This window comes from Pteropus alecto, unplaced genomic scaffold (genome assembly GCF_000325575.1).
Source record: "Pteropus alecto unplaced genomic scaffold, ASM32557v1 scaffold125, whole genome shotgun sequence".
Lineage (NCBI taxonomy): Eukaryota > Metazoa > Chordata > Mammalia > Chiroptera > Pteropodidae > Pteropus > Pteropus alecto.
In genome coordinates, this window is record NW_006436888.1 from 6032287 (window position 1) to 6059213 (window position 26927).

Here is a 26927-nt window from a genome sequence, read left to right on the forward strand (position 1 = left end):
TTTAACATAAAGCTCTGACTTTGATTATTTGAGAATTCTGCTTCGGTTAAAATCCATACAAAAGGATAAGAAGAGAAAAAGTATAAGAAAATGGACCCCTTTTCAGCTTAAATTCACAAGTGGCACATTCGCAATGGGCTGGAACAGAGACAGCGGGGCGCTTCAGAAACTCGAGTTTTAGACTGAGGTCATGGCTTCCACCAGTGCCCAGAAGCTTGATCTGGACCCGCTGGGCTGACCCAGTGAGGCATTCCTCACGTTCGTGGGGGTCTCCATTTGTCTTTATCAATGAAGCCTTAGAGCACTGACACTTGATAAAATTCTTGACCCCTCATTCTCTGTGGTCCAATCTGTTCCAGGTAGTGTGACATCATGTCTGAAGCTGGGTCTACAGCCTGAGCCCCAGTGGGGCTGTGCTAAGCGAATGTGCAAAACACGTGAGCAGAGGCTCTCACCATTTTAAGAAGCACTTCTTTGCCCAGGCTGAGTGAAGACTGCCCAGGAATAGGCGTGCATAAAATGTTTGTTTCCTTCATAACTAAGTTAGGATTGTAAATGAGCTATGGCTTTTCATACTTTGCTTCTCTTATGTGGTAAAGCTGGGATGTCATTTGTAGTTAGGTTGATTAAATATTCTTCTGGTTTTAGTGCTGCTAGTCTCATGTTTTAAAAATAAAGAGATCTGTACATTCCAAAAAACCCATAATATTGAACATATTCCTATTAGCAACTTCTTATAAAAAGAAAAAAATTAGCCTGATTTAAATGTGCTATTGATTTTTACCAAACCTTTAAGCTTTAGTGTATGCAACAGGATCACAATTCCTTTCCCCAGTTACTAAGACGCAGATTGTTTCAAATTTCTGAAAAGGAATTCCAAAATTTCATGCTGTAGGATTTCTCATGAGTTAGTGTTCGCAGCGTTTCTCTGCAGAGGAGCCAGGATAACGCCGACGTTCCTCTCTTCGCTCTCAGAGTTATACAAATTGTGCTTTTCTATGTATTCCCGGACGAGGTCGGGTACCAGGTAGCGAATGCTCTGTCCCCTTCGGAGGGCTCGCCGGATTTTCGTGGATGAGATGTCGTTGGTGATCCATTCGTTCACCAGGTGAATGTTGTTCTGGTGTTTCCACAGCACGTCGGACTCATAGATGAATTTCTGAGCATCGTTTCCAGCCCGCGCAACACAGATGAGCCCGTAGTCGCCCACGATTTTGGTGATGTCCTCACTCTTCCACAGGTTGGGAACACCGAAGGACTCCAGTATATCTGCCCCACACAGCAATTTTATCTTTGGCCCATCTGGGAAGAGAAAGAAAACATCGCTTCAAGGGTTGCTTTTCTAATAACTCTCTGCTCCAAAATGAATGTGTGTATGTGCTTTTCTGGAAAGAAGGTTCCTAGTTTGTATCAGATTTGGATTCTCAGAAGAGATGTAGGACACCTCAAAAGTTAAGGACTCCTGCAGGAGAAATAAGCTCAGGATGCCTTTTACTCCCCCTCCCTCCCATCATAAAACTTACAAGAGGCATTTTCCAGGCACCCACACATACTGAATAGAAAATAAAAATACAAATGGGGCTTGCTCAGCAGCTCTAGAATCTTATCCCCTCTAATCTGTAAGTCTAGGTAAAACACACAGACCTTTTGTTTTGGGCTCTGGGCATTTCTTTTGATTAAATTCTTCACTCTGTTCAGCCCACTTCCTCTTCCGTCCAGGCCTTTCCAGCCCAGGTGAGTCCTGCTGGTGATCACAGATATGAGCCTTCAGTTTCTGTTGATGGTGTCTATAAAACGACAAAGCAATAGAACATTCCTCTTTCTCACAATGCTCAACTAAAATGTTGTCCCTGTGGAGATGCCCCAAAGCCTCTGATCCAATGTTAAAGGTGGGGTGATATTAAAAACATTTAAACACAGGTACACATGCTATCCAACCCGTAGAAGGGATGCTGACCAGTAACTGTCGTCCTGGGTCCTGGCTATCAGGAATGGAAAGCAAGGAGAATCATGGGAGCACAACAAATGGTAGCTGTCAACTATTCTATGCTTTACGTGTCTGTGTCATAATAAGAGTTAACGTTATTTATGTACCAAGAACTATACTAAACCTTTTGCATGGATTATATGATTGAATGTTCTCCATATCCCGTGTCATAAATATTATTACTCATGAAGTGGAAAGAGAGTGAAGGCTCAAAGTTCCAACTCCAGCTTCTAGCAGAGTCCCTGCGACAAACATAGGAGGCATTCAATAACAACTTGAGTAAATATTTTGGGTACTGTAAAGCAACGGTATTATTGCCACCATCACATCAGCATTGTTTATTATCCTCACAGAGAGAGGACACTGACCTTTTGCCCAAGGTCGTTTAGCGTATGAGAAGCAACCAGAATTTGAACCTCAACAGTCTGGTTCCAGAGCCCACACACCTGACCACTGAAGAGTGTGGCCTGACCTAGTTAGTAATGGCGAACCACAGTGCCAAGGATAAGGTCCTAGAGTGGGGCAAGTGCCTGAGGCCTAAAGGAAGGGACCATGGGAAGGACCTGCATATAGCTTTATTCTAGGCTGGCAGCAGGATGTCCACTGCTTAACTGTGCAAAGTTATTTGCGTAACATGAGCTTCCCTTGTGGGAGCCAACTATGGGTCCTTTGTGGCCCTAAATCCCTTCCTTCTTGAATAGCTGAGCTGCAAATATAATGGACAGTCAGGCTACTAAGAAGCCAGAGAGGGCTGGGTAAGGCAGGGATGTAGGAGCCCGGTGGCTGATGGGAGACTCTCCCTGCCAAGCCTGAAAAGTAAGTCCTGCTGATAAAGTAAGTCGCTGTGCCAGATGTGGTTTGCTGGCTCATTGTCCAATTCCACCCTAAACGCATTTCCCAGAGGTCCTTGCAGCCGGTTCTGGATGTGATTGAGATTCTGCTGATGAGATTCACTCGTGAGAGATTTGGAAGGAAGGAACGGGCACAGGCCATCTTTCTGCAGCTGTGAAGCCTGACAAGTAATTTCACAGCGTGAGTGTGTTGGCCAGACTCTATATTCCATTGTCCAGGCACCTACTTCAGGAGAATGGGACAGTTTAACAGCAGCCATGGTGGGGGCAGAGGCAGGAACAGTTCCCTGAACTCCAACTGCAGCTAAGGAGGTATGACCTTGAATAAGGCCCAACTCCTGCTCCTCCAGCCCTTTTAACACTTTTGCATAAGCACCTAAGTCCCTTTCTGCTTAAAATGCTCAGAGTTGTTTCTATTTCCTAGTTAAACCCTAATTAATACGGTGAGAACTGGAAGGTTCAGAACTCTAAGAGTCATTAGACAGAAATGTTTTCCAGAAAGCCCTGTTATTTTACACTCAAGATAATATTAAGTCATAACTAGATGCTACTCACTCTGGTTTCTGAACCCTGGAAGTGTCTCGACGGTATGAGCACCCCAACATGAGACCCCAATATGCTGTCATAGAAGCAGCACACAAACAGGACTGTCCACGATCAAGCATCACAGCTTTTCTTCTTTACGTTACCTGCCTCTTTCATACCTAAGAAGACTGACGGCAATGACAGCATCTTACAACTTCACCTTTCTCACCTGGGGCACAGACAGGCCAGGCAGGCTCTCTACGTACACTTTCTACCCGAGATAGACACGGTAACAGGCATGCACACATTTCAAAATACAATGAAAGACATTCAGGCCAAGGAACCCCGTGCCCTGCTCTGCTCCGCAACCTTGTAACGATTCTGCACAGGAATGGCACAGCCTAAGCCTTTCCGAGCCTCCTGACAGTTCTGTAAGTCTGTGTGTTCACAAACACAGGCAGCACTGAAACATGGCCAAAAGCCAAGAAGCCCCTGACCCATGTCCAGAGAACTGACAGAGCGGATTTCATTGTAAATACCTTAGCACCTTAGCAGTCTCTACCCAGTCCTTCTGAAGACTTTCCCATGTGTCGACTTCCACCCATTCTGAATTCTTGGTGGCAAGTTCTGCCATGATAACTCGGTGATGGGCAGAGATGAGTCCTTTCTTCTTGTACGCATCACCGACGGGAGAAATTATGCCTTTGATAACTCTATATTTCCCTGGATAAAGAGTTAGATTTGACATGAGACATAACAGATTAAATCTTATGCACAGGAAATATCGTCAATGTGATTTTATAATCAAAGATCCCCCTTCTAAACAGCGATTCAGGTTCATTCATTCATTCATTCATAACTGTGGTAAAACAGACAAACATTTACCATTCTAAGTGTACAGTTCTGTGGCACTAAGGACAGTCACAGTTGTGCAACCACCAGTATGCATCTCCAGAACTTCTTCACCTTCTCTAACTGAAACCGTCCCTATTAAATACAAACTCACCATTCCTCAATCTAAATCAACAGTTTAAATCGATTGATGTTGTCGCACTGCCTTGAAAAAGCCTTAATTTGTGTTGTCCACCTACTGTAAATAAGAGCTCATCTCTCCCAAAACCCTGGCACTTGACATGATTACACTTAAAAATTTCTGTCCATGTGATGGGCAAAATATATCTAATTAAAAATTTTACTTCCCTGATTATTAGGATTATTAGTGAGTTTGAGCACCTATCTATCAGCATATAGCATGATCCTTTATATAATAAGACAAAATAAATCCTGGGAATGTAGAGAAGGAAGAGTTTTCCTCAACCCTCTTAGGGACCCTGGCTGGGTCTGAAAATTAAATCAAGAGAGTCTGACAGGAGAAAAGCATGCACATTTGTTTAATGTAAGGTGTGCATGACATGGGAGCCTGCATAAGGAAATGAAGACCCCGAGAAGGTTAAGCCTGAGTGTTTTAATGCCAGGATTGATGACGAGTGGACAGCGGTGGGGAAATATGACAGCGCAAAGAGCGTGAGGTAAGTGTACGTAAATTCAGGGAAACTTAGTAAGACCCGTTAGTCGGGATTCTTCATGGCATCCCTTTGTCTTTGGAGATCAAGATGTGCCTTTCCTCCAGGTACAGGGAGGGCACTTCTCAATGGGAGGTTACTTCTCAATGGGAGGTATCTGACCTGCTTCGGGTCAGAAGGGTGACAGGAGGTCACAGTGACCTTCCTGATTCTGCCATCTTCTTAACTCCTTCAGCTTAAAATACCCGGTAGGCCAAAGTGCCATATTTGGAGACAGTGTGTTCTGAACCCTGTCACTGCTTTTGGTCACTGTTCCCACCTGTTCCGTTCATGTAGTCCTTGGCCAGCTCGAACAACCTGAGGTGCATGTTGGTGATAGGATTAAAGGAGCCACACGCAAGGAGAACCACGTCTGTCTTCTCTGAACTTTCCATGCTAAGAATTTGAAGTTGCTGTTCTAAGCGGAAAACTGACACCTCCCTTGTTGTCTATAAAGGAAAAAGAAAATGAGTCAGTTATAGGTCTTTTGATGTCCTTCTGTGTTCTCATTCCAAATAGATAAATAAAAATATTTGGCTTCAATGACTATGTTAGAATTGCAAAGTGGTCCTATTTCTCCATCCCTCCTTTTCAATGTGAATTTGCAGCTCCTACAATAAAGATGGGGCTCTGCTTCCTACTCTTGGTGACTTGCTTTGAAAGAATGAAATGTGGCAGATGTGACTGCCAATTGTGAACCTAGGCCTTCCTTCTGGACTTCTGCCCCTGCCATGAAAACAAGCCCGGGCCAGCCTGCTAGAGGGTGGCAGAACACCTGGGAGGGAGCTGGTGCTGCTGCTGCTGGTGGACAGCCAACCACTGGCTACGTGGCTGAGGCCACCTGAGACCAGCCAAACCACGACTTACTCAGACACAAGAACAGGCCCACGGGAGGTTGGCTGAGCCTGGTGGCTCAGATAAGCAAACCCAGCAGCTGACCCTGGATTCACGAGCAAAAACAAATGTTTACTGCTGTATGCTGCTCAGTTTTGTGATTGCATTATTGTGGCTAAATAGTTAACTGATACAATGTTATCATCTATCAAATGTCACTCCCCAACAACCTGCCTTCAAAACAGTATTCTGCCTCTAAGTCAACATGATCATATTATCACTTTCCACCAAATAGTTTATAATTTACAAACCTTTTTATATAAATTATTCCATTTGACCTTTCCATAAACCCAAGGGAGTAAGATATCTGATCTAAAACTTTTATTAAAAATCTTTATTAAATTCATATATATAGATTTAGAAATCACGGGGTGACAAAAGGCCCATAATGAAAACCAAGTCATCAGCCACATCCTGCTCACCAACCCCTCCATCTGGCTCCCTAAAAGCAGCCACTTTTAACTTTTTCAGCTATTTCTTTTGGCAGAGTCTACATATAATGTGTTTTTAATGCTATTTCTTAACTTGTCCAATATAAATAGTGCCTATTTACTTTGTTATGATCTATGAGGATTAGCTCTCATATACCCTCACTGTCCTCCTCCAAACATATATATATGTTTATACATAGAGAGAGACAGACAGACAGACAGACAGACAGAGAGATTAGCTCTCATATACCCTCACTATCCTCCTCCAAACATATATATATATGTTTATATATATAGAGAGAGAGAGACAGACAGACAAACAGACAGAGTGTTAATCTCTAGTCTATGTTGAAAATCAAAATCATCTTCTCCCAGAATTCTGAAGGCATTGCTTCTACACTGCCGTGCTAACAGTGAGAAATCCAAAGTCACTTTGAACTCTGGATCCTTTGAATGTGACTTATTTCGTTTCTCCCTTGAAGCTTTTAAGATCCCTTTGTCCCCAGTGTTCTGAAATTTTACAGTGATGTCCTTTAGTGTGGCTCTATTTTCATCCATTGCGCTGACCCACTGAGCAGACCCTTTCAACGTCGAAAGTCATAACCTTCGGTTCCGAAAAATGTCCATTAATAATTTCACTCATGATTTTCTTCCATTTTTTTCTGTTCTCTTTGGAAACACCTATTATTAGAGCTGAGGCACCTGGACTGGTCTAATTTTCTTATCGTCTCTCCTGTTTTATACCTCATGCTCTAATTTCTAGATATCCTCAACTTCATCCTCCAGTCCATCTATTGAGCTTTTCATTTCTGCTATTACACCCTTAATTTCTAAAGCCTTCGACCTCTAAGTATTTCTTTTTTATGGTTTTCTGTTCTTGCTTCTCCAAGGCATCATCCTCTCTTCTCTCTCTACCAATGCTGATGTATTTTAAATTTCCTTCAGAAGGAGCTGATAGGCAGCTCTGAGTGGGTAGGCAGGGCTTTGCACAGTGGGCTTCTGTGCACCGTCACCTGGCTGTCAGCATCACAGGTCCTTGCCTTGGAGTGGTCGGATTTCACAGAGAGTATCATCCAGTCTCCTGCCTGTACAGCATGACAGTTAAGAAGCTGTGCTCTAAACCAGACTGCCTGGGTTCAAATCCCAGCTCTTATACTTAAAATGTGCTGGATGACCCTGAGCAACCTGACCCTAACCCAATCTTGCTTTTGTCCCAGTTCTTGTCTTAAAACAGAGAGAATAAGAGAGCTTACCTAATGACTGCTGTGAGGATTAAAGGAGACAATACATGTACATAAAGCTGCTTTTGGCAAGTAGTAAACGTACCGGGAATATAGCTATTATTAATGCTGCATATCATGTTGCTATACCAATTCTTTTTGATCTATAAAAACACCAATTTCAAACGGTTCAACTAAATACTATTAACTCTTATTAAATGTTTTTTTTTTTTTCTTTTTTTCCTGGAGGCTTTTTCTCCTGGAACTCTAATCTGGACTGAAAATCTCTAATCCTTTGTGCAGCTGTCATTCTGAAATCTTTCCAATCTCTCTCCTTAGATCCCCTATTACTTAGGACCATGTCATTGATTTTCATGCTTTAGTTGCTAATTTTCCTGGAGCGTGTCCTCAAGTAGCATCATAATAAAGAATACATGGAAGATAAAATGCTTATGTCTTTATTCTTCCTTCAATGATGAATAGCTTAATTGAGGATTCAAAACTGAAATTATTTTCTTTTAAAATCATAAACGCATTTCTTCATTGTTTTCTAATATCCAACACTGTTGTTAAAAGTCTGACGCCGTTGAGGTTCTTGCTCCTTTTTATGCAACCTGCTTTTGCTTTATAAGAGTTCTAGCATGTTCTCTTTATCCCTAGTGCTCTGCAATGGCACACTAATGTGTTTTAATTGGGATCTTCTTCCTCCATTGTGCTGGGTACTCAGTGCACCTTTTCCATCTCAAACTCAAATCACTCAGTTCTGAATTATTTAATAAATACGAAGATACCCAAAGGTCCTTGAAGACAAACAGCAAAACCATGACCTAGTTATCACTCAGGTTCTTGGTGGTCACACTCATAGATGGCCACCAACCTCACGATACCAACAGAATCAAACCTGTATCATCAAAACTATTCAGATAGGAGTATCAAACCAATAATCGGATCAATATACACTTGGGAGCAACTGCTCATTGACTTTAGAGTAACCTTGCCAAATTTCACGAAGAGGAAGAATTAGAATCAACATGAAATCCCAAGATTCTTCATGAATTATATGAAAAATAATGTCTCTACCATTTGAACAAGGCTCAATGTTTGTATTCTGTAACAAATCATGGACCCATTGTTACCCTAGATATTTTGGGACAAAATCAAATATCAAGGACCTTTCAGCATGGACCCAAAGTCCCCGTGGACATTCTGGACGGGACCAAATGTCCTGCAAGGGGCAAAACGAGACAGGAAGGCCAATTACAAAGTCCTGCGTGTCTCAGTTTAAGTACAGTCAGTGGGAATGGAAATAAGAAACAGTTATTCAGTAAATATTTGAGGCCTTCTCCAAACAAAGCACAGTGGTAGGGATCACGGGGACACTGTAACTGTTGATAGGGAATAAAGCAGAGAAGGTCAGTGATGCTCCGCATGGCATTAAAAATTGAGTTCATTGGTAAGAATGATTTAAATGTCCTACTTTTCAATTATCACCCCAAGGACGATACCGGGTTCTCTTGGGGCTCATTCCCAGACTTCTCATCCCCACCCCTGCATTTCCCAAAGTACCTATGGTATTATGGCGTGGGGATGAATGCAACATCCCACAGTACCCTAGGCACACAGGAAACTCAGGGTATCCTGCCAGCTACTGAACATGGTCTCACGGACCATGATGGAGGCGTTGGGTTCAGCTGGAGCTCAGTCAGTTCCAGCCCCACCCACCTCAGGTTTCAGGTACCATTCCCCAAGGGTGATAGAGCTGGGAAGAACACTAGGGCTGACAGCAGGGGCTACTGGTTCCCAAGGGAGCTGCCTGCGGTACAGGGAAGGATGATGGAACAGAAGAGCTTGGAGCCCGTCCCGGACCTTGGGGATGGGCTCAGGTTTCCAGGTCCTCCCCAGGGGAAGGGGCTGGGGGAAGCTGATCTCTCAGCTTAAAGACAGCTTTCTCCCTTGTCACATTCAAGACCTGTCTCAAATATCTAGCTCAGATCTATTAATTCACTGTGAACATAATCAACCTGAGCTCAAACTCAAACTGGACTTTTGACCTGCAAAGCCACAGAAGAATTAAGTTACAGTGAGCTCCTATCATAGCCCAGAGTGGCTTTAAAAACAAACAAACAAACAAAAAAAAACAAGGATTTGTTCCTCTCCATGGGAAGTGGGACACAGCAGGTGACAAATGCAGAAGTGGTTTAGAAGCTCTAACAGGACCTTCCGGATCCTCCTGGCCTTGCTCCGGGCACTCGGGCACTCGAGAACCAGTTACCATGATTCATTTCTGTCTGGCCCACACAGCCTACCACCTGCACTGCTGGCTGCCGAGATCTCATCAGTTCAGGCTGTAAGTGTCCCTCCCCAGTCCACTGTGACAAAAAGTTCATTTCTTTCTGAAGCGGTCTTGAAGTTTAACCAAAATTTACTTTCAATTTTAAAATCACTGACCTTCTTAGGTTTTAAAAACATTAATGTGTAAACATTAATGAAACATTTCGTGAATATTAAGCCAGTTTTTAAAACACCAACTTTTTCAAAAGAATTACTATTGTTTGATTTTTCTCATCACATTTAAGGATGCTATCTATCCTGGCTGACTTAAATAATGTGACTGACTTAACAACTTCTGGAACTTATACCTTTAAAATGACGCTATTCCTTTCAAAACAATAACTTTAAGCATGTAACTATATTCTAGTTCTAAAAATGTGCCATTGCTTTAAATAGTCTGGAGGTATACTTTGAAATTCCCTATTTCTTTGAGTACCTTCGCTAAGAATTGTTTTTGGAAGGTAAATCTGATTTCTACGAATACCCTAAAGTCATTCAGTGCTAAATGCAATTAATAAATTATCAAGGTGACTAAGAGAATTTATAGTGAAGAAAGAGATAGAGCTATTGGTTAATAAGGAAGATTTTCTTATAGGCATGGAAGCTATATACATGTAATCTCAAAAGAATTTCAAAAATGTTTTGAGCAGTAACAGCAGACTTCACTTGGTTGTCTAAGCTGTGGTAGGTCGTTTATGAGTTATACTCAGTGTGAACCACGTGGCTAGGGGCAGAGCTGTCACAGCACAGGGGGATGGTTAGGACTCTCGGACCTGGTTCAAATTCCAGCTCTACCACTTACTACTAGGTTTGTCCTTGGGCAAGACACAATCTGAATCTTGGTTTCCTCACTTATAAAATGGGGAACCACAGTCCCTACCACATAGGATTTATGCATTTTAATTGAGAAAAATGCATATAAAATGTTTGACACACTTGTCTAATTATAAATATTAATAACTCATACGATTATTTGTGGATTGCCCTATTGCATTAATTTACAGTCATAATAATGGAACCAAGGTTCTAGATTCCTTACAGACCAGTACCAACAGTGCCTACTACACAGTAGGATCTCAATAAATGGCAGCTATTATTAACATTTTTCCTGATGTATTCTTAGACATAATTTTGTCCTAACGGAATGGATCGTAATTCATCTTTGCTATGTTTAAAACTTTATCTCTGAAAAAAAACACAAAAACACTTTATCTGTGGTTTAATGTAACATTATCCTGAAAGAGAACCTGAATTTGGTTTCATAAAGCCATTTTATCACTAAACAGTAATATATAATGTAACTGTGTCCCGTGCAGCCAAGTGACAGTGTTCTTGTTTGGGATCACCACTCTGGTTCTCCAGTTTTACGTTCTGCTAAGGTAAGTTCTTTCGCCAGCCAACCCCTCACCCAGCAGCTCGGCATGCCTGTGTCTTCCTGCGATTCCCACCACGTGTTTAACTGCAGCCTGCCCCATTGTGTGTGCCCCTATTATTGATGGCAGTCACCTGCTTCACTTCTCTGAAGTCAAAAATCTCAATACGGTGAGAATGGCTGGATTTGGGCAGACTGAGTTTAACTTTTAATCAACATTTATTTCTTCTAGTATAAGAATCCATTAAGTGGGAGACAATGAGGGCACCAATGTTTCAATTTATGTATCCCCTAGAGACCAGTCCCAACCGCCTTGCAGTAACTAAGGTCTGCAGAGCAGAGGGCAACAGGCACACTTGACCAGATTGTGACTTGATATGTTATTGCATAGTCTATGTTGGAAATTAGTCTTGGCAGAAAAAAGTCAGTCAGTTAATGACTTTCTCAAAGGACAAATGAAGCAAATGCAACCTGATACATTCAAAATAAAAAAAAACTGCAGTTCTAAGAACAATGATATTCTAAAAAAGAAAAACCCTGAAAACTAGGGAGCAGGAAGGGAAACTGCGACTCTCATTCCAGCCTCATTCGAACTTGCCAGCTTCTATTACAACAGGTCCGTGTGCAGTAAAGCCTACTTCCTTACTCCAGAGGCGAGAACTTCCACAAAACACTTTTCACCAAAACATCAAATTAACATGAATCGGAAAAATGGTGAACTTCATTTGTCCACTAATTATGAATATTAGTAACTCTTAATATTACTTGTGGGCTGTTTTACAGCAGTAATTTGCAGTCATGGTAAAGGATCCAAGGTTTTTAAGAGAAATGAGTTGCCTGGAGCCAAATGAACCTAGTGCCAGAATTAGGATTAAAATTCAAGAGTCGCAGTGCCTTCTGGTATTACGGTTACAGTGTGGATTTCTTCTAATAAGTAACAAATTAATGTATGACCCAGTGTATTGATTTTTAGGCCCAGATCTTCTCGATACTGCAGTCGACCTCTCCTTACCAACCTGGTTGGTAGTATCATCTTTACTTTCTTCACAATTGGTAAGTGTGCAGTCTCTCTGTCAGGCGCTTATTAAGCGTCTACTATTTGCTAGAGCAAAAATGGGTAAGATAGGACTTCCTGTTTTTAGGAACTCACAGACTGAAACTGAAGAAAAAAGTCACACTTAAAATTCGGGTGGGAAATTTTTAAAACTTCCTTCGTTACTCTTAGTTCTACAATTTGAATATGAAACCAAATTAAGTTAAATATAAATATTTTAGGTTGGTGTCATAAAATATTTTACAGTCATAATCTAAAAATAGCAGATTTAATCACCCATTCAATAAAGTTACTGAGCAGGACATGATGTGGGTAGAAAAACGGGGACCTGACAACTTGAAGTCAGAAAGTGATAAAGAAGAGGCAGACTCTGAAATGTGGAGACTGTTAAAAGGTTAAAAACTAGTTATTGACTGCATTAGGCACTGTTCTAGAGTGTCCCACTGAATCCCAGCTCCACGAGAGGCAGCGTGTGCAGTGGTGAAGAGCACAGGCTTCAAGGTCAGAGGGTGGCCAGTCACTCCCTGCACACGACAGGAGCTACCCAGCCTCTCCGAGCTTCCCCTTCCTCATTTAGAAAATGCCCCACAGTTTTGCTTTTTACTACAAGGTTTAAATGAGATAATGAGTGAGTTATTCCAAAAATCACCACTTATGACCACCAGCATAGCCAATAATAAGAACACGACCTAGTGAAGGAAAACCTTAACCTAGCCACATTTTGAGCATTTCTGTCCCTCAGCAGGGAAGCGACAAAACGCGTTCTCTGTAGGTTTGCATTCAAGAACGTACTTCTGAGATGACTGCACCTGGACGATGCTGTTCTGCTGTCCTTTCAGGCTTTACTGTGCTGCTGACTCGGATGGAACCGGTGCCACAAGCACTAAAGAGGATGTTTTCCATATTCGGCATGGGATCCTTGGGTGAAGGAGTCTGCACCGTGGTGCTAACGGTTTTGGCAGCTGACTGTGTGCGTTTTTAAATAACGAATTCTAAACGCTCATCTTAATCTGAAAGCTCGGCTTTATACAACACACCATCGGTCTTCGATATTTATTTTCCACTTACACTAAAAATAGAGATATGCAGAGACAGAATTCCTAGGCAGACACATGTCACAGTTAAAATATTTCACCAGGGAAAATTTAAAAAATTCCATGAGATTTTTCTTTTTGTGGGTAGATTCCACCTGACTAAAAAAAAATTTTTTTTTTTTAAAAGACGGTATTAATCAACAGTGGAACTGCTGGACTGGGTCTGGCACGTTAAGCAGCAAGCCTTCCATCTCTTGCTAAGTTGGTGCCTTTGTTTAAATCTTTGCAGCAAAAGCATTTTAAATATGAGTTCCAATGAAAAGACAAGTATTTTTCACAGGGCTTTTTTCTTTCCAAATAAAGGAAAAGACGACTCCTGAACTTTACTACTCGTCTGTGCTGCTGTCAGTGAGCAGCTTGGTTTCTACAGGTAAGCAGAAAACTTCCCAAGTAACCTATCTTTGTCAAAGGCTTAATTACCAGGCTTTCAAAGGAAGTACCTGCTCAGCTAGGACTGAGATATCACAAGGGGAAGCCCTGGTTCCTCTTAAAACAAGAACTCAGATGCTAAGGAGTAATAAAGCAAGAAGAGGGTTAGAATGGTATAGAAAAAGCCATCCTTCTCATGTTATGTCCACTCCATCTAATTAGATCCCATTCTTCATCCTACAGTGCTGTTCTCAGGCCGGGGGTTGATTTGGCTGGCTGGTGTGACCTGTCCCAGACCAGATGCTAAGCCAACAGTCTGAAGCTGGCACGTGAGCCCTGCTGGTCTGCTGCCTCAGGTATACTCTTCAGCAGGTTGAGCCTGTCCCGGCAGCACGGCCAACTGACTGCTGCCAGCAAGTACATGACCATCTCCGACCTTGCTACTCCTAGATGAAATGGTCAGCTGAACATGAGAGCAATGACGACAGGAGGCACACCAAAACCAGTCACATGAAAGAATGCTGAGTTAAGTATTAATGAGCACTGACACTGAAAATAAAATAGTTCAGCCAAAATCACAGGATTGACATTGCAACCAAATTTAACCCAAAGAAGGATGTCCTAGTAAATATTTTCACGACCAGAAATACATAAATATACACATACATACATACTTTCAAGATCATTACTTTGACTTTCTGAAACTCCTTTTTCCTTTCAATGAAGTTAGTAGTATCAGCTGCATGGTTGCTATAGAAATAAGTAAGGAAGAAGGAAAACATAAATCTCAGTAATGAACAAAGGATTAATTTCAAAAGAACAGTGATTCAGACTGTATATTTCAACAAAGTCAATTCATTGCTTCTTTAAAAATGCAGTGAGAAATTTTAGAGCAAAAATAATCATAATCTCCTCTGTAGGTTAGAACAATCTTCTGCATCATGACAGCTAATTTTTTGTTATCTAGAAAATAGCCAATGACCCACATATTTTGTCTTCTTTTTCTGTGTATTCACAGATTCTCCAGTATTTCAAGCAGGACCTAGTTACGGATGCTCTCAGCATCTTTAGGGGTGGAGACAGCTCCACTTCTTGAGGAAAAGAACTGTGTCCACTGGCAGGAGGACCAGATTCAGTATAAACACCTCCCAACACATCTCTGAGGGGCACAGCCCTCCGTGGTGGAAATGACTGTGGCCGTCTGCTGCTCTGCTCAGATGGCACCTGCCGGAGGGGAACTTACTTAACCAACACACTAACCACCCACCACGCCAGCATTTTCTAGCACCTTCTACATCCTAGACATGGTGCTAAAAGTTAGGGATCAGAAACCTGAGTAACTCATACATTAACAATGAAATGCCCTGAAATAGTCCTATTACTAAAATTAACAGAAACTATTTTAAAATAACAGCATTTTTTACATTTCCTAGACCTCATTAACCAAGTAGTAACACATCAGATAAATGACCACTTATCCTAAAATAGTATTTTTGTCAAAAGTTACTTTTTTTTTCTGTACTATCTCACTCCCCACCCACCCAAACCTGATCTACTCCAAGATCTCGGCTGACGACAACTGGATCCTGCCGGTCACTAAGGCCAAGCACTTCAAGTCACCCTTTCTGCCTTTCTTTCTTTTCCACACCCCATCAGGAAATCCTAATGGCTTCACCTTCAAAATATAACCAGAATCCAACCATTTTTCACTGTTTGGGAATCTTTAACTAATTGTTTCTAAATGCAAAAGGCTGCTTCTTCAGGCCAAGGCTGCTGGGTATTTCTGTATCTTGAAATGATGCAAGATTCTTAACATATCTTCAGAGAATGGAATGCTTCTTAACTGACAAGCATAACTTGAAGTGTAATTTGAACCAGAATTTTAATCCCTAACCTATAAAACTGATTTTTCATTTATTTTTATGGTTTTATCATTTCCTCCAAAACTAAATCCGGTTTCGCCAGTTTTCATTAAGAAACATTTATTTCATGCACTGATATCTTATGATATGTAAATTATACAATTCTGACAGTGTCTTGTGTGAAAATTATAAAGTTATAAAACTGCTATTTTTTAGCTCTCTCATAATTTAGTCGCAATCAGCAATACTCCCTCAGAACAAAATTCTCTGCTATGACCTATAGTCGCTCAAAGGGGAAGAAACTTTTGATGAACAACTATTTTGTGGGAGATGCTTTGTTTTAGGGGTTCTTAATCTGGGGCCTGGGCTTCAGAATTATAGCATCTCTGAAGTTATAAGCAAAACGTTCAATATGTACCTATGAGCAGCCTTCTGGTAGAATGTCAAGGGAAATTTGAGAAGCTAAACACATCAAGCATTAAACTCATTAAATTTACTATAAGAAAAAAATAGTTGATGGTTGACATCTGCTTTCTTTTAAAATTAAAAAAGTCCTGAAATTTAAAATTAGTCTTTATAGCAGTTGTTAAATCCTAAAAGTGAAAACTTCTAATTACTAATTAAATTTAATTGAATATTGAATTTCTAAATGCTCATCTTCATCTAAAAGCTTGGTTGTATCAATATGTCATTACTCTTCAATGTATATTTTCTACTTACATTAAAAATAAGGATATGTACCAATGGAATTCCTAATTAGACATGTGTCATAGTTAAAACATTTCATTGGGGAAAGGTAAAAATATTCCACAAAGACTTTTTCTACTTTATTAGGATTTTTAAAAAGTTAACATGTAATGACTGGAAGAGTTTTTAGGGTCTCCTCACCCTCAGATGTAATATAGGGAGTTTGGACTTTATCCTATAGGGAATGGGATGTATCAGAGGGTTTAAACAGGGAGTAATGAACTAGTGCACTTTAGAAATAATTCTCATTCATTCATCATAGTTCAGCAAACATTTTTTGACCAATTACTATGCTGTAGATGCTGGGAATAAAGCAGTAAACAAAATAATGGGGCTATGAGAAAAACAAAGCAGGGGAAGAGCACAAGGAGTGTTGGAATTCTAGATAAGGTGGTCAGGAAAGGCCTGAGTAACATCTGAGCAGAGAATTAAAGGAAGCAAGGGAGTGAGCTGTGCAGCTATCTGAGGGAAAGATGTTCTAAACAGAGGTAACAATGCACAAACTCTGAGACAGAAGCATGCCCATCATGTTCCAGGAGCAGAGACCAGAATGGCTGAGGCAGAGTTAACAGGGAAGAAGCAGTAGCAAATGTAGGCAGAGAGGTAAGAGGGAGCCACTGCAGAGTTTCGAGCAGAGGAGTGACACGGTCTGACAACTGCTTAAAGGATTTCTCTGGCTGTTGAAGTTGAGAACAGAATGTAGGGGGAAATAAGGGTGGAAACAAGGAGACCAGACAGGAAGCTACTCCAATAATCCAGGTGAGAGCTGATGCTGACTTGGACCAGGGCGGTAGCAACAGAAGTGGTGAGAAATCATTAGATTCTAGATATACAATAAAGGTGGAGCCAATGTGATTTGCTGTGACATGGGCTGTGAGAGAAAGAGACGTCAAGGATGATTCAAATTTTTTGCCTGAACAACCAAAAGAATAGAGTTACCTTTACTTGAGAAGAAAAAGATGGCCATGGAGTAGGTTTGGGAAGAAGATCAGTAGTTCTGTTTATAAGATATGTGATCTAGGGTGTCTAGTAGCTATCCAAATGGTGGTGTTAAGCGGACAAATGGAGAACAGAACTAACTTCAGTGAAGTGCTTGACTAGAGATTTGGGGTCATCTGATACAGATGAAATTTAAAGCCTTGAGATTGGATGAAATTACCAAGAGATGGAGTGAAGATAAAAGGGATCAGCAGCATGGGCATCACCCAGAAGCTGGTTAGAAATGCAGAATCAGGAAAGAAGATTGGTTGCTGATCCTGATGTGCAATTGTTATTGATGTATTGATCGCAGACTAAACAGGTGGCAGCGAACTTTGTACTTCATGCAGTTACACTGAATAAACTATGGAATATTTGCATATGTGCAAAAGCAATTCACGGGATGGCCTCTCTGTCAAACGTGAATAGGGCAATCAGACAGCCACAGGCAAAACATGCATGCAAGCTGCCGAGCAAGCAAGCAAGCCAAGAAAAACTTGAATAAGATCATGCTCTCGGGTAAAATGGAAAACCTGAACGCACCTTGAGAAGGAGGTGGTAGGGGGCAGAATGCTCAGAGAAAATTTGGGGATCTAGGGCCAGACAATGAGATTTTGAGACATGACATCAGAAGTGTGACCCAGAAGAAGAAACGGAGACATTGGAAGTTGTCAAAATGAAAAACCTAAGCTCTGTGAAACACCTTCCGAAGAGGGTGAAGCAACCAAGAAAAGAGGTGCCTTCAAACCACAGCAACACTATTGTCTTAATGGAAAAGAAAAAAAAAAAAGCAGAATCACAGGCTCTACCCTAGACCTACCCAATCAAAATCTGCATCTTAACAAGCTCCCCCAGGTGATCTATATGCATCTTAACCTTTACAAAGCACTGCTTTGGAGCATTCCATCCCTCAGATGAGAGATAACAGAGGGTAAAGACAGCAGCAATGGTGTCAGGATTTACAAGTGGGTCAGGTAATGAGGAGGGAAGGACAAGGAGAGGGGAGAATATTTCTGACAAGTGACTGGGTAGATGGTATACCACCAGTCAACAAAGACAGTATCGGGAAGCAGAGGTTAGGAGTTGTGGGGGGAAGGCATAAAGACACAGACTAGTGGTTTACAGGTGTTGAATTTGAGGTACTCATAGGACATCCAAGTAGAGAAGTCTAGTAGGCAAACAGAAACAGAGAGACTAGAACCTGACAGTAAAACCCAGAAACAATGAACACTATCTGCAGTGGGAGATCATGGTTAAGAGAAGGTTGTTTACTTTACTTGATTTGATTTTTTTTTTTTTTTGAAGAACAGAATTAGAATGTTGGTAGGTTGAGAAAAAGCACCATTAGGAAGCCACAGAAGCTGCAAGAAAGTGTATAACTGTTGAAGGAAGGTCCTTAAGGAGGCCACAAACAAAGGATTTTAGGTATAAATTAAGAGGATAGCTTAAAAATAATGGAGAGATATGAAAACATATGTCCACACAAAGAACTGAATGATTTGACTTTATATATAATAGCCAAAAACTGGAAACAACTCAAATGTTAATCAAGAGATGAATGAATGAATGAATGAGCTAAGTTCGTATAGCCATGTAATGCAATACTATCGAGTGATAAATAGGAACAAACCACTGATACAAATAACATGAATCAATCTCAGAGAGTGAAAGGAGCAAAATATAAAAAAGCACACACTATATAATTCCAACTGTATAAAATTCTAGAACAGATAATTCAATCTACGACAGAAAGCAGAGCAGTGGTTGCCTAGGACTGGGAAACCGAGGGCAGAAGGGCAGAAAACTTCAGGGTCCCTGCTTATGGAATCCTCATTTTATCTCACGCGCTTCTCCTAACTGAATGCCAATATAGTCACTCATTCTCTTTGGATGGGTCCGTTCCTTATAAATACATATATATCCAGTTATGCTTATTTAACTATAATGATGATGATGATGATACTGACATTCACTGAATCCTTCCTGTGTGCCAAGCAATATGCTAAACTCTCATGTAATCCTTACAACACTCCCATGAAGTAGGTACTATTATTATCCCTTTTTTGAACAGATAAGGAAACTGAGCTGAGAGGTTACCTTGCTCAAGATCTCACAGCTCATGTTAACAACCTTGACTCTAAAAGTTCACGTTCTTAACCATCACACAAGACTTAAAATGCTACAAGCTATCTACTGGCAGACATTTAAAAGGGGTCTACTTGTTCAGAGAGTCTTTCGTTCATGGTACGTCTTGTTAACCACTCTCCCAACAGAAATGCCTGAATAGAACACCGCGTTGTCATCAAAATTAGGGGAAGTACAAAGTGTGTAAATGTTTATTCAGCAAGTTCTTCAAATGGTGAAAGAAGTGTATTTCCAGTTTTATTCTGCTTGGCACTGACTATTTGTCACTGAGTTTCATATCACTCAAAAGGTTGACACTTCAACAGATTCACGAATCAGAAATTAGAGATAAACACATTAACATAACCGTCACTTACTTTTACAAAGGATAATCTGTAAATCTGAAACGTTCTGTAAGGTGGGCTATTAGAACCATTCCAATCTCTGTGTTAACAGTCTTTTCTACATTGGGCTAGAACAGTGCTTTCGCATGCAATTTTAACTCTGGAAAACCATTTATGGTAATAAGCAAGGAATTCTACGATCAGACAGAACTCACAGAAATAATCATTCTGGTAGAGTTCTCTGGTAGCCTTAATTGGAAGTTTGTTCTGGTCTGCCGAAAAAAGAATTCGTTTTAAAGACGACTCTTTCTTAAACAATTTTGCCATAAGCCCTGAGGTTGTCTTGTGGACCACCGACTCCTCAAGGAGATGAGCTAGGAACACCAGAAAATGGTTTCCACCCAATTGCTGAGTAACTTTTACGTGTGTCAAACCGCTTCCAGGCAGAGGGATCTAGTACTTTATAGCTTCGGGGAGAAGGATTTCGGAGGAAAAAGAATTCCTCTGCCTCCCTACCCCTCTGCCAAGCTCAAGAAGCCTCTTCTAGAAAAAAACGCACACACACACACACACACACACACACACACACACAATTTTTTTTCCAGGGTGAATGCACCTTTCCGAAGGCTAGAGGCAAATTTACCGAGGTCAGTGGTTAAACAGAGAGATCGAAAGAATAAGTGGCAAGACTCCTCGCCCCAAACTTGAATATGACCTTGCCTCGGGGACAGTTATATTTGACTAAGGCCCCACATCTTGGACGCCTCTAGGCCTGCGACAAAAAGGAGTGCTGGACTGACGCCCCTAGAGACCGATTTCTTAGGGATCCGGGGTAGTGAGCTTACCACGTCCTCGGGGCCAACGGGTCCAAGCCCTCCCGGAGACGACCCGGGGCCGGAAAGCCAGCGAGGGGGGACACCGCGAGGGGAGCACCCGCGGCCTCACTCTTATTGGCTCCCGGAGGCCGGAAATGGCGTTAAGTCCGGCGGAAGTGCTCCTCCTGCGCGCGTCCGCCAGCCCGAGACCGTGAGGTAGGCGGGGCCCCTGGCTCCGAACCCTGGGGACAGGTGGACAGGGGCGGAGAGGGAACCCCGAGGTCCTGAGGAGGTTGTCCGGGCTCGGGTCGGGGAGGACCGAAAAAGTGTCGGGGGCGGCGGGTTCACGGCGACCTCCGGTGACAACCGGGGCCTAGTCGAGCCCGGCCGCCGCGGGACCCAAGTGCGGGAGCTTCAAATTCTCCTGTGGAGGTGGAATTGGGGGCCGTGGCCGGAGCTGCTCCCTGACCGCGTCGGGACGGTCGGGGTCCGAACGCCGCTCGCTTCCAGCCGGGAGATGTGCTCTCCGCCCTGGCCTTTTCTGTGCCTCTGGATGTGACAGCTTCCGTCGAGGCGTGTCCCGGTGCGGGGTTTTCCTAAGTAACACCCTCGCTAAGGAAAATCACAGGAAGGCTGCCGGAGGGGCGGTCGAAAGAGAAAACGGGTCGCTGTCCCCACCCTCGACCCCCCCAACTCCCGGGCCCTTTGGTTTCTTTGTAGAAAGAGTGGGGTGTGTTTCAGTTACAGGCTGCTCGAGTGGAAGTTTGTCTGGACTGCTGTAAATCGAGATTGTACATAGTAAGTAAATTACTTGTTAATGGTTTTTCATTTTCCAGACAGCTCCATCGCCAGGTGGTTTGAACTTTGAGCTTCTTGGAGTTCTGATGAACATTTTCGCTTTCCTCAAGTTTATGATACTTGGAATTTCAAGAATTGGAGACTTATATAATTTGAGACCGGTCAACTCTGTGCAGAGTTCAGAGTACTAAGAGACGGGTGAGCATTCCACTCCAGATGACAGTTTTTGAGAGGAATTTCTGCAGTTTGGGTAAAGGTGCACCACTTTTATTGAATACTAGGTGGTGCCAGCGAGTTAATCTTTCTGGGATAAATCTCAAATAATGTAACACAGATTAAGGCTTTTAAAGTGCCTCCATCTTCCCTAAAATTTATTTAGAATAGCTCTACTGCCTTAAAATATGTTTCGCCTTTATACACTTCGTTCAGTTATGGAATATTCAGTATTAAGGGCTGAGGGAGCTAATTGGAATCAGACTCATTTTTTTTGCTTTCAGAGCCTTTACAGTCTAGAGAGGAAAAGAATGTTCTATAATGAACTCACTTATAATTCAATGCAGAAACAAGTGCTAAATAGAGAACGAGATGCGAAATGCAGTAGAAGCAATTCTCGTTATTCATTTACCAATTATGTATCCCATTATTCATATACCAATTATTTCTGTCTGCGCAGCATTGTGCTAGATGCTGGTGTATAAAGAGAAAGTAAAATCCCTACTCTGAAATAACGTACGGTCTAGTGATCGAGGGAGAACAGAGAAAGGCATTATGGAGAAGGTGAAACTTGAGCTTCACCCTGAAGAATGAGTGACCTGGGCTTGAGAGGTAGAAAAAAAAATGAGAAGGATGAAATGTTTGGCATGTTTTGAAACAAGTAGTTCAGTGTGCTTAGACTGTAGGAAATTAATCCTGAAAGACACTTTGCAGTTTAATCTTGGGTTTGCCCTGACTTTTACTAGAAAATTCAACAGATTTGAAATAAATTTTTTTTTTTTTTTAGGCAAGGCAACCCTTGGTTGACCTCACAGATTGCAAGGACCTTGTCAATCCCTTATTTTTTATTTTTTATGCCTACAGCACCTGGTCTTCCTAGGTGGTCTCCTATCCAAGTACTAACCAGGCCCAACCCTGCTTAGCTTCCGAGATCAGACGGGATCAGGCTTGTTCAGGGTAGCACAAAATAAAATTTAAATGTGTATTACCGGGAGAAATTATACATGAAGCATAGCTATAAGAAATTACACTTTCGGCTAACCTATTATACATGAAATATAACTATAATAAATTACACTTCTGGCTGTAATGTAACCTGTTTATATTTACATATGAATGATTATAGATGAGCTGAGCCAATTTTTAAAGAAAGATACAGTAGTAAGAATAGATTTTCACTAATTCTGTTTTGAATATAATGTATGGAACCCTCTTCATTGAAGTTCACATATCAAATCTTTCGATAATGTGTAGGAAAGTTTTAAATGCTTTAATAAGTTACTCTAGGAGTTAGGTTTTGATGACTGGTTATACCTAATATTAGACTTACATTTCTTTCAGGAAACACATTTTGTTTAATTTCTATAAATGGAAAAACTTAAATGCTGCAAATGTTAAGGAAATACATATAATATCAACAAAATCGGTAGCTTTTCTCTATATCAGCAATAATCAGAAATTGTAATAACAAAAACCCTATTTCCAATATTAAGAGAAAGTACAAAATATCTAAGAATAGCCAATGTTTAAGGCCTTTGTGAAAAATATTATACTCTTTAAAAATCATAAAGCCTAGATAAATGGAGAGATATTATTGCTTCATAGGAAGATCCAAATTTCAAAAATATGGATTTTCTCCATATTAGTCTCTACTGTAATCTCTGTCAACATTTCAATTGAATTTTAAAGGAAACGCGACAAACTGATTCTTAAATTCATCTAAAAGAGAAAATACACAAAAATAGCCAAGAATTACTGGGGGAAAAAACCCCGAAGTATTAAAAACAATTTGTTATCAGTATACACCAGCTCTAAAGCTATAATAATTAAAATATCAAGGTAATGCCTTAGGACCAGAATATTATCAATGAAAGAGACTTGAGTCTATTTGTATTGAGTACATTAAAGGTGGCATAAATAATTACTAAGTAAATAGTGTTGGGGCAATTGACGCTCCATTTGAAAGAAAATAGAAGACCCCTACATCATAGCATTAACAAAAAAGTTGCAGTTGGCTTAAAGTTTTAGAATACAAAATACCATATTTTTTAAAATCTTGAAATGGTTAAGGCCTGCCTTCATGGGGCACAAAACTAAGAAGACTTAAAGAAGAAGATAGCTAGATTTGGCCATTAAAAATAATAATTTATCATGACAAAAACATCATAAATAGAATTTAAAGTCAGGAGATGAGAGATAATGCTTATAGGATAATTACAAAGTCTTTATATCCATTTTATGTAAATCAGTAAGGAAAAGATAATTCAATAGAAAAACAAGCACATTTCCAAAGAAGAAATTCATATCAAAAGTTGTTCATGCCCACAGGGCATTAGGTAAATGCATATAGGACCAGCGGGAAGTCCTGGAGCGTACTTGGTAAGAATGAAAAAGAATGTTATAATGACTCTTTAAAGCAAAGTCACACCTGATCTGTTTCTTTATAAATTTGTATTTTCATGTATCAAAAATGTTTAAGAAAGACCAATAGTGAAGACTTCTAATTAATTTGTCATGTCAATTGAGAAGACTATCAGGCATTTTTGTGGGATGTTATTACTGTATGAGTTTAAACTTTTACGTGTAAATTGAAATTTTCTTTGCACAGTTATCTTTCCCACAGCTGTAGCTTAGAAAGAGTATAGCCTATTTTAAATTTTACCTGTATGTTGAATCATTTAAAATAACCAAATATATACTGTATGTGAGTTTATTTTTCTACTTAGAGATTAACATGGCTTCCAGAGGAAAGACAGAGACAAGCAAATTAAAGCAGAATTTAGAAGAACAGCTGGATAGACTAATGCAGCAATTACAAGATCTGGAGGAATGCAGGTAATACTATAATTGTGTGCTGCTATGCTATAAAACGGCTTTATTTGTGCAGCTGAATGACAAACTCCATGGGTGCAGGCTCATATGCGATTTCGGTTTCCACGGTAGAGTTTTTCACAGTACTTTGTCTATGGGAGAAACAAACTCGATGCAGGCTTTGGAATTGTAAAGGCTGGGATGTTAAAGTCTTTGATTACTGAGTGTGAGCTTGGGCAAAATACTTAACTCCCTTAAGTTTCCATTTCATCACATGTGAAGTGGAAATAAAATAACCTTGCCAGGTATCAAGCTCAGAAGGTACTACTTGAACTTCTGGTGTGTTTTCGGCCTTGACTACTCAAAGGACCAAGACTGTTCGTTGCCTTTTTTGACAATCTCAGTAAATACTACTAATGAAGGGGTGGCACAATGCTTGGCCCAGAGTAGGTGCTTGATGAATAGTAGCTGTTGTTATTTGTAATAAAAGCGTAATTGGTGGCTTGTTTGATGGGTAGATAAAAACAGCCTCTAACTCAGATGACAAGTACTGCATTGCTGTTGTATTTCAAGGTGCACAAAATTTTACTTACCATGAATGATGATGATAATAACAGCTATTTAGCAAGTGCCTATTATATGCCAAGCACTTTCCTTATTTCATTTAATGCTCATAACAACCCTACAGGGTAGGCACTATCATCTGCAGTTCGTAGATTAAAAAACTGAGGCTTGGCTATCTTAAGTATCTTGCCCAAGGTTAAACCTTTGATTCATGGGCAGCTTAAAAGGAAGTTGTATGTGGTTTGTTAAGTGTGCCTCGTTTTGGTAAAAGAAAAATGTTTATCAGAGTAACCACAATGCAGAAAAAAGCCCGTACTACTAATATCTGAAACATCCATCATTAGTAGTTTATTTCCTTTCTGCCTTTTCCTCCACAAGATGTTTTTTATAAGTATATGTATCATGTTTAGTATGCAAAAACTAAGATTGCTTTTTTTCACTTGGAACTCGATATTTTTCTTTATTATTTTCACTGTACTTCAGAGAGGAACTTGATACAGATGAATATGAAGAAACCAAAAAGGAAACTCTGGAGCAACTAAGTGAATTTAATGATTCACTGAAGAAAATTATGTCTGGAAATATGACTTTAGTAGATGAACTAAGTGGAATGCAGCTGGTAAGCATAATCGACTGATGTTAGTGACATGTTATTTTTTTTTACAATAGAAAATGTATACCTTTTTTGGGGTTTAACTTCTAGATGAGTATCTACTTGTAGACAAAATAGCATATTTATTTATGTATTTGATTCCAATGACTTGCACAGAAATAGCAAATGAAAACTAAAATTGTAACAGTGATGAACAAAGAAGGCCTATGAATAATTGAAGATCCATCAATCCATTATTGTAATATCCGATTCATTGGAATATTTTGGTTACTTTTTACCTTCTTGTATTTCTAGGCTATCCAGGCAGCTATCAGCCAGGCCTTTAAGACCCCAGAGGTCATCAGATTGTTTGCAAAGAAACAACCAGGTCAGCTTCGGACCAGGTTAGCAGAGGTAAAGTTCTTTAAATTGATCCAATTGCTATGTGTATCTTTTTTCTCAGCCCAAGAATTTGCTCGTTATGTTATGCAGAAGTTTAAAAATTGCTCAGTTGAGAATGTACAACACCAAGAGTAAAGCCTAATGTACTTTGAGCGAGTGACGTGTCAGTGTCAGTCCCTCAGTTGTAACAAACGTATGGCTCCGGCGGGGGTTGTTTATAATGGAGAGCTATGCGTGAGTCGGGGCAAGGGCTATGTGAGACAGCTCCGTGCGTTTTGCTGAATTTACTGTGAACCTAAAACCGCTGTAAGAAGTAGTCTGTTTATAAGAAATTGTTGACATTAGTCCTTTGAGCAATTATTGTTTAAACAGTTTACATTGCTACACTGACTGCTTCTACTTGGACCCCACCTTTAAGGTTTTACCATTTACTTTCAAAGCCCTGAATTGAAATCTCACCTAGAAGTCATTAACAGCATTGCTTTATGTATGTGTGGCCTTTCTCATCTAAGAATTTCAAACATCTTTGTAAATCTGATACTTCACAAAGTCTGTGTATAGACTTGAATGTGATTAAGGCATTAACAGTTATTTGCAACCACTGGTAATTCAGTAGCACAATGGTTATGAGCATGGACTTGGGTCAGACTGGCTGGATTTGTATCCCTGCTCCATATGGAGGTCTGTGACCTTGGGACGTTATTTTATTCAACCTCTTCATGCCTTAGTTTCTCCATCTGTAAAAGGAAATAATGATAGTTTCTACCTCTTATGATTGTTATGAGGATTCAATGAAGTAATATGTCTAGAGTATGTATTACATGTAACATGTGAAAAGGACGTAGAATAGTACCAATGCATAATATACACAGTCAGTGTTTCCGGTGATAAGATGATATTTAACCAAAGTTCCAGGAGAGCTGATCTCGGTTATCTCATTCAGGCCTGTAGACCACAGTTCAGTTTAATGAAATGAGTTCTTAGAGG

At 40.5% G+C, this 26927-nt stretch overlaps 2 protein-coding genes and 1 pseudogene across 10 annotated transcripts in view; 1 reads left to right on the plus strand and 2 right to left on the minus strand.

Annotated features, from left to right (window-relative positions):
• Positions 1-576: 576 nt before the first annotated feature.
• NMNAT1 (nicotinamide nucleotide adenylyltransferase 1) lies at positions 577-20741 on the minus strand. Of its 2 annotated transcripts, XM_006914373.3 has the most exons (6): positions 20591-20720; positions 14365-14440; positions 5206-5374; positions 3903-4086; positions 1645-1787; positions 577-1302 (listed from the first exon to the last, which is right to left on the minus strand). In XM_006914373.3, the coding sequence occupies exons 2-6, from the start codon at positions 14374-14376 to the stop codon at positions 902-904; spliced, it is 909 nt and encodes a 302-aa protein (XP_006914435.1). In that variant the 5' UTR covers positions 14377-14440; positions 20591-20720; the 3' UTR covers positions 577-901. The 2 variants fall into 2 exon arrangements, with proteins under 2 accessions (XP_006914435.1, XP_006914436.1); XM_006914374.3 differs by lacking the exon at positions 14365-14440 and having other exon boundaries at positions 20591-20741.
• Positions 20718-26927, plus strand: part of LZIC (leucine zipper and CTNNBIP1 domain containing) — a 14698-nt gene continuing 8488 nt past the window's right edge. The window contains exons 1-5 of one of the 8 annotated variants that reach the window (XM_025048559.1): positions 20718-20776; positions 21397-21556; positions 24298-24406; positions 25430-25565; positions 25854-25952. In XM_025048559.1, coding sequence (XP_024904327.1) covers positions 24306-24406; positions 25430-25565; positions 25854-25952 — 336 coding nt within the window. In that variant the 5' untranslated portion in view covers positions 20718-20776; positions 21397-21556; positions 24298-24305. The other 7 variants (XM_025048558.1, XM_006914375.3, XM_006914377.3 and 4 more) reach the window with 7 other exon arrangements.
• On the minus strand, positions 22427-22544 carry LOC112481809 (annotated as a pseudogene).

Coding starts and splice junctions, on each gene's coding strand:
- NMNAT1 (XM_006914373.3), bottom strand. Junction 4,087..5,205: donor GGACTACATGAACGGAACAG/GTGGGAACAGTG, acceptor CTCTTTATCCAG/GGAAATATAGAGTTATCAAA. Junction 1,303..1,644: donor CCCAGAGCCCAAAACAAAAG/GTCTGTGTGTTT, acceptor TTCTCTTCCCAG/ATGGGCCAAAGATAAAATTG.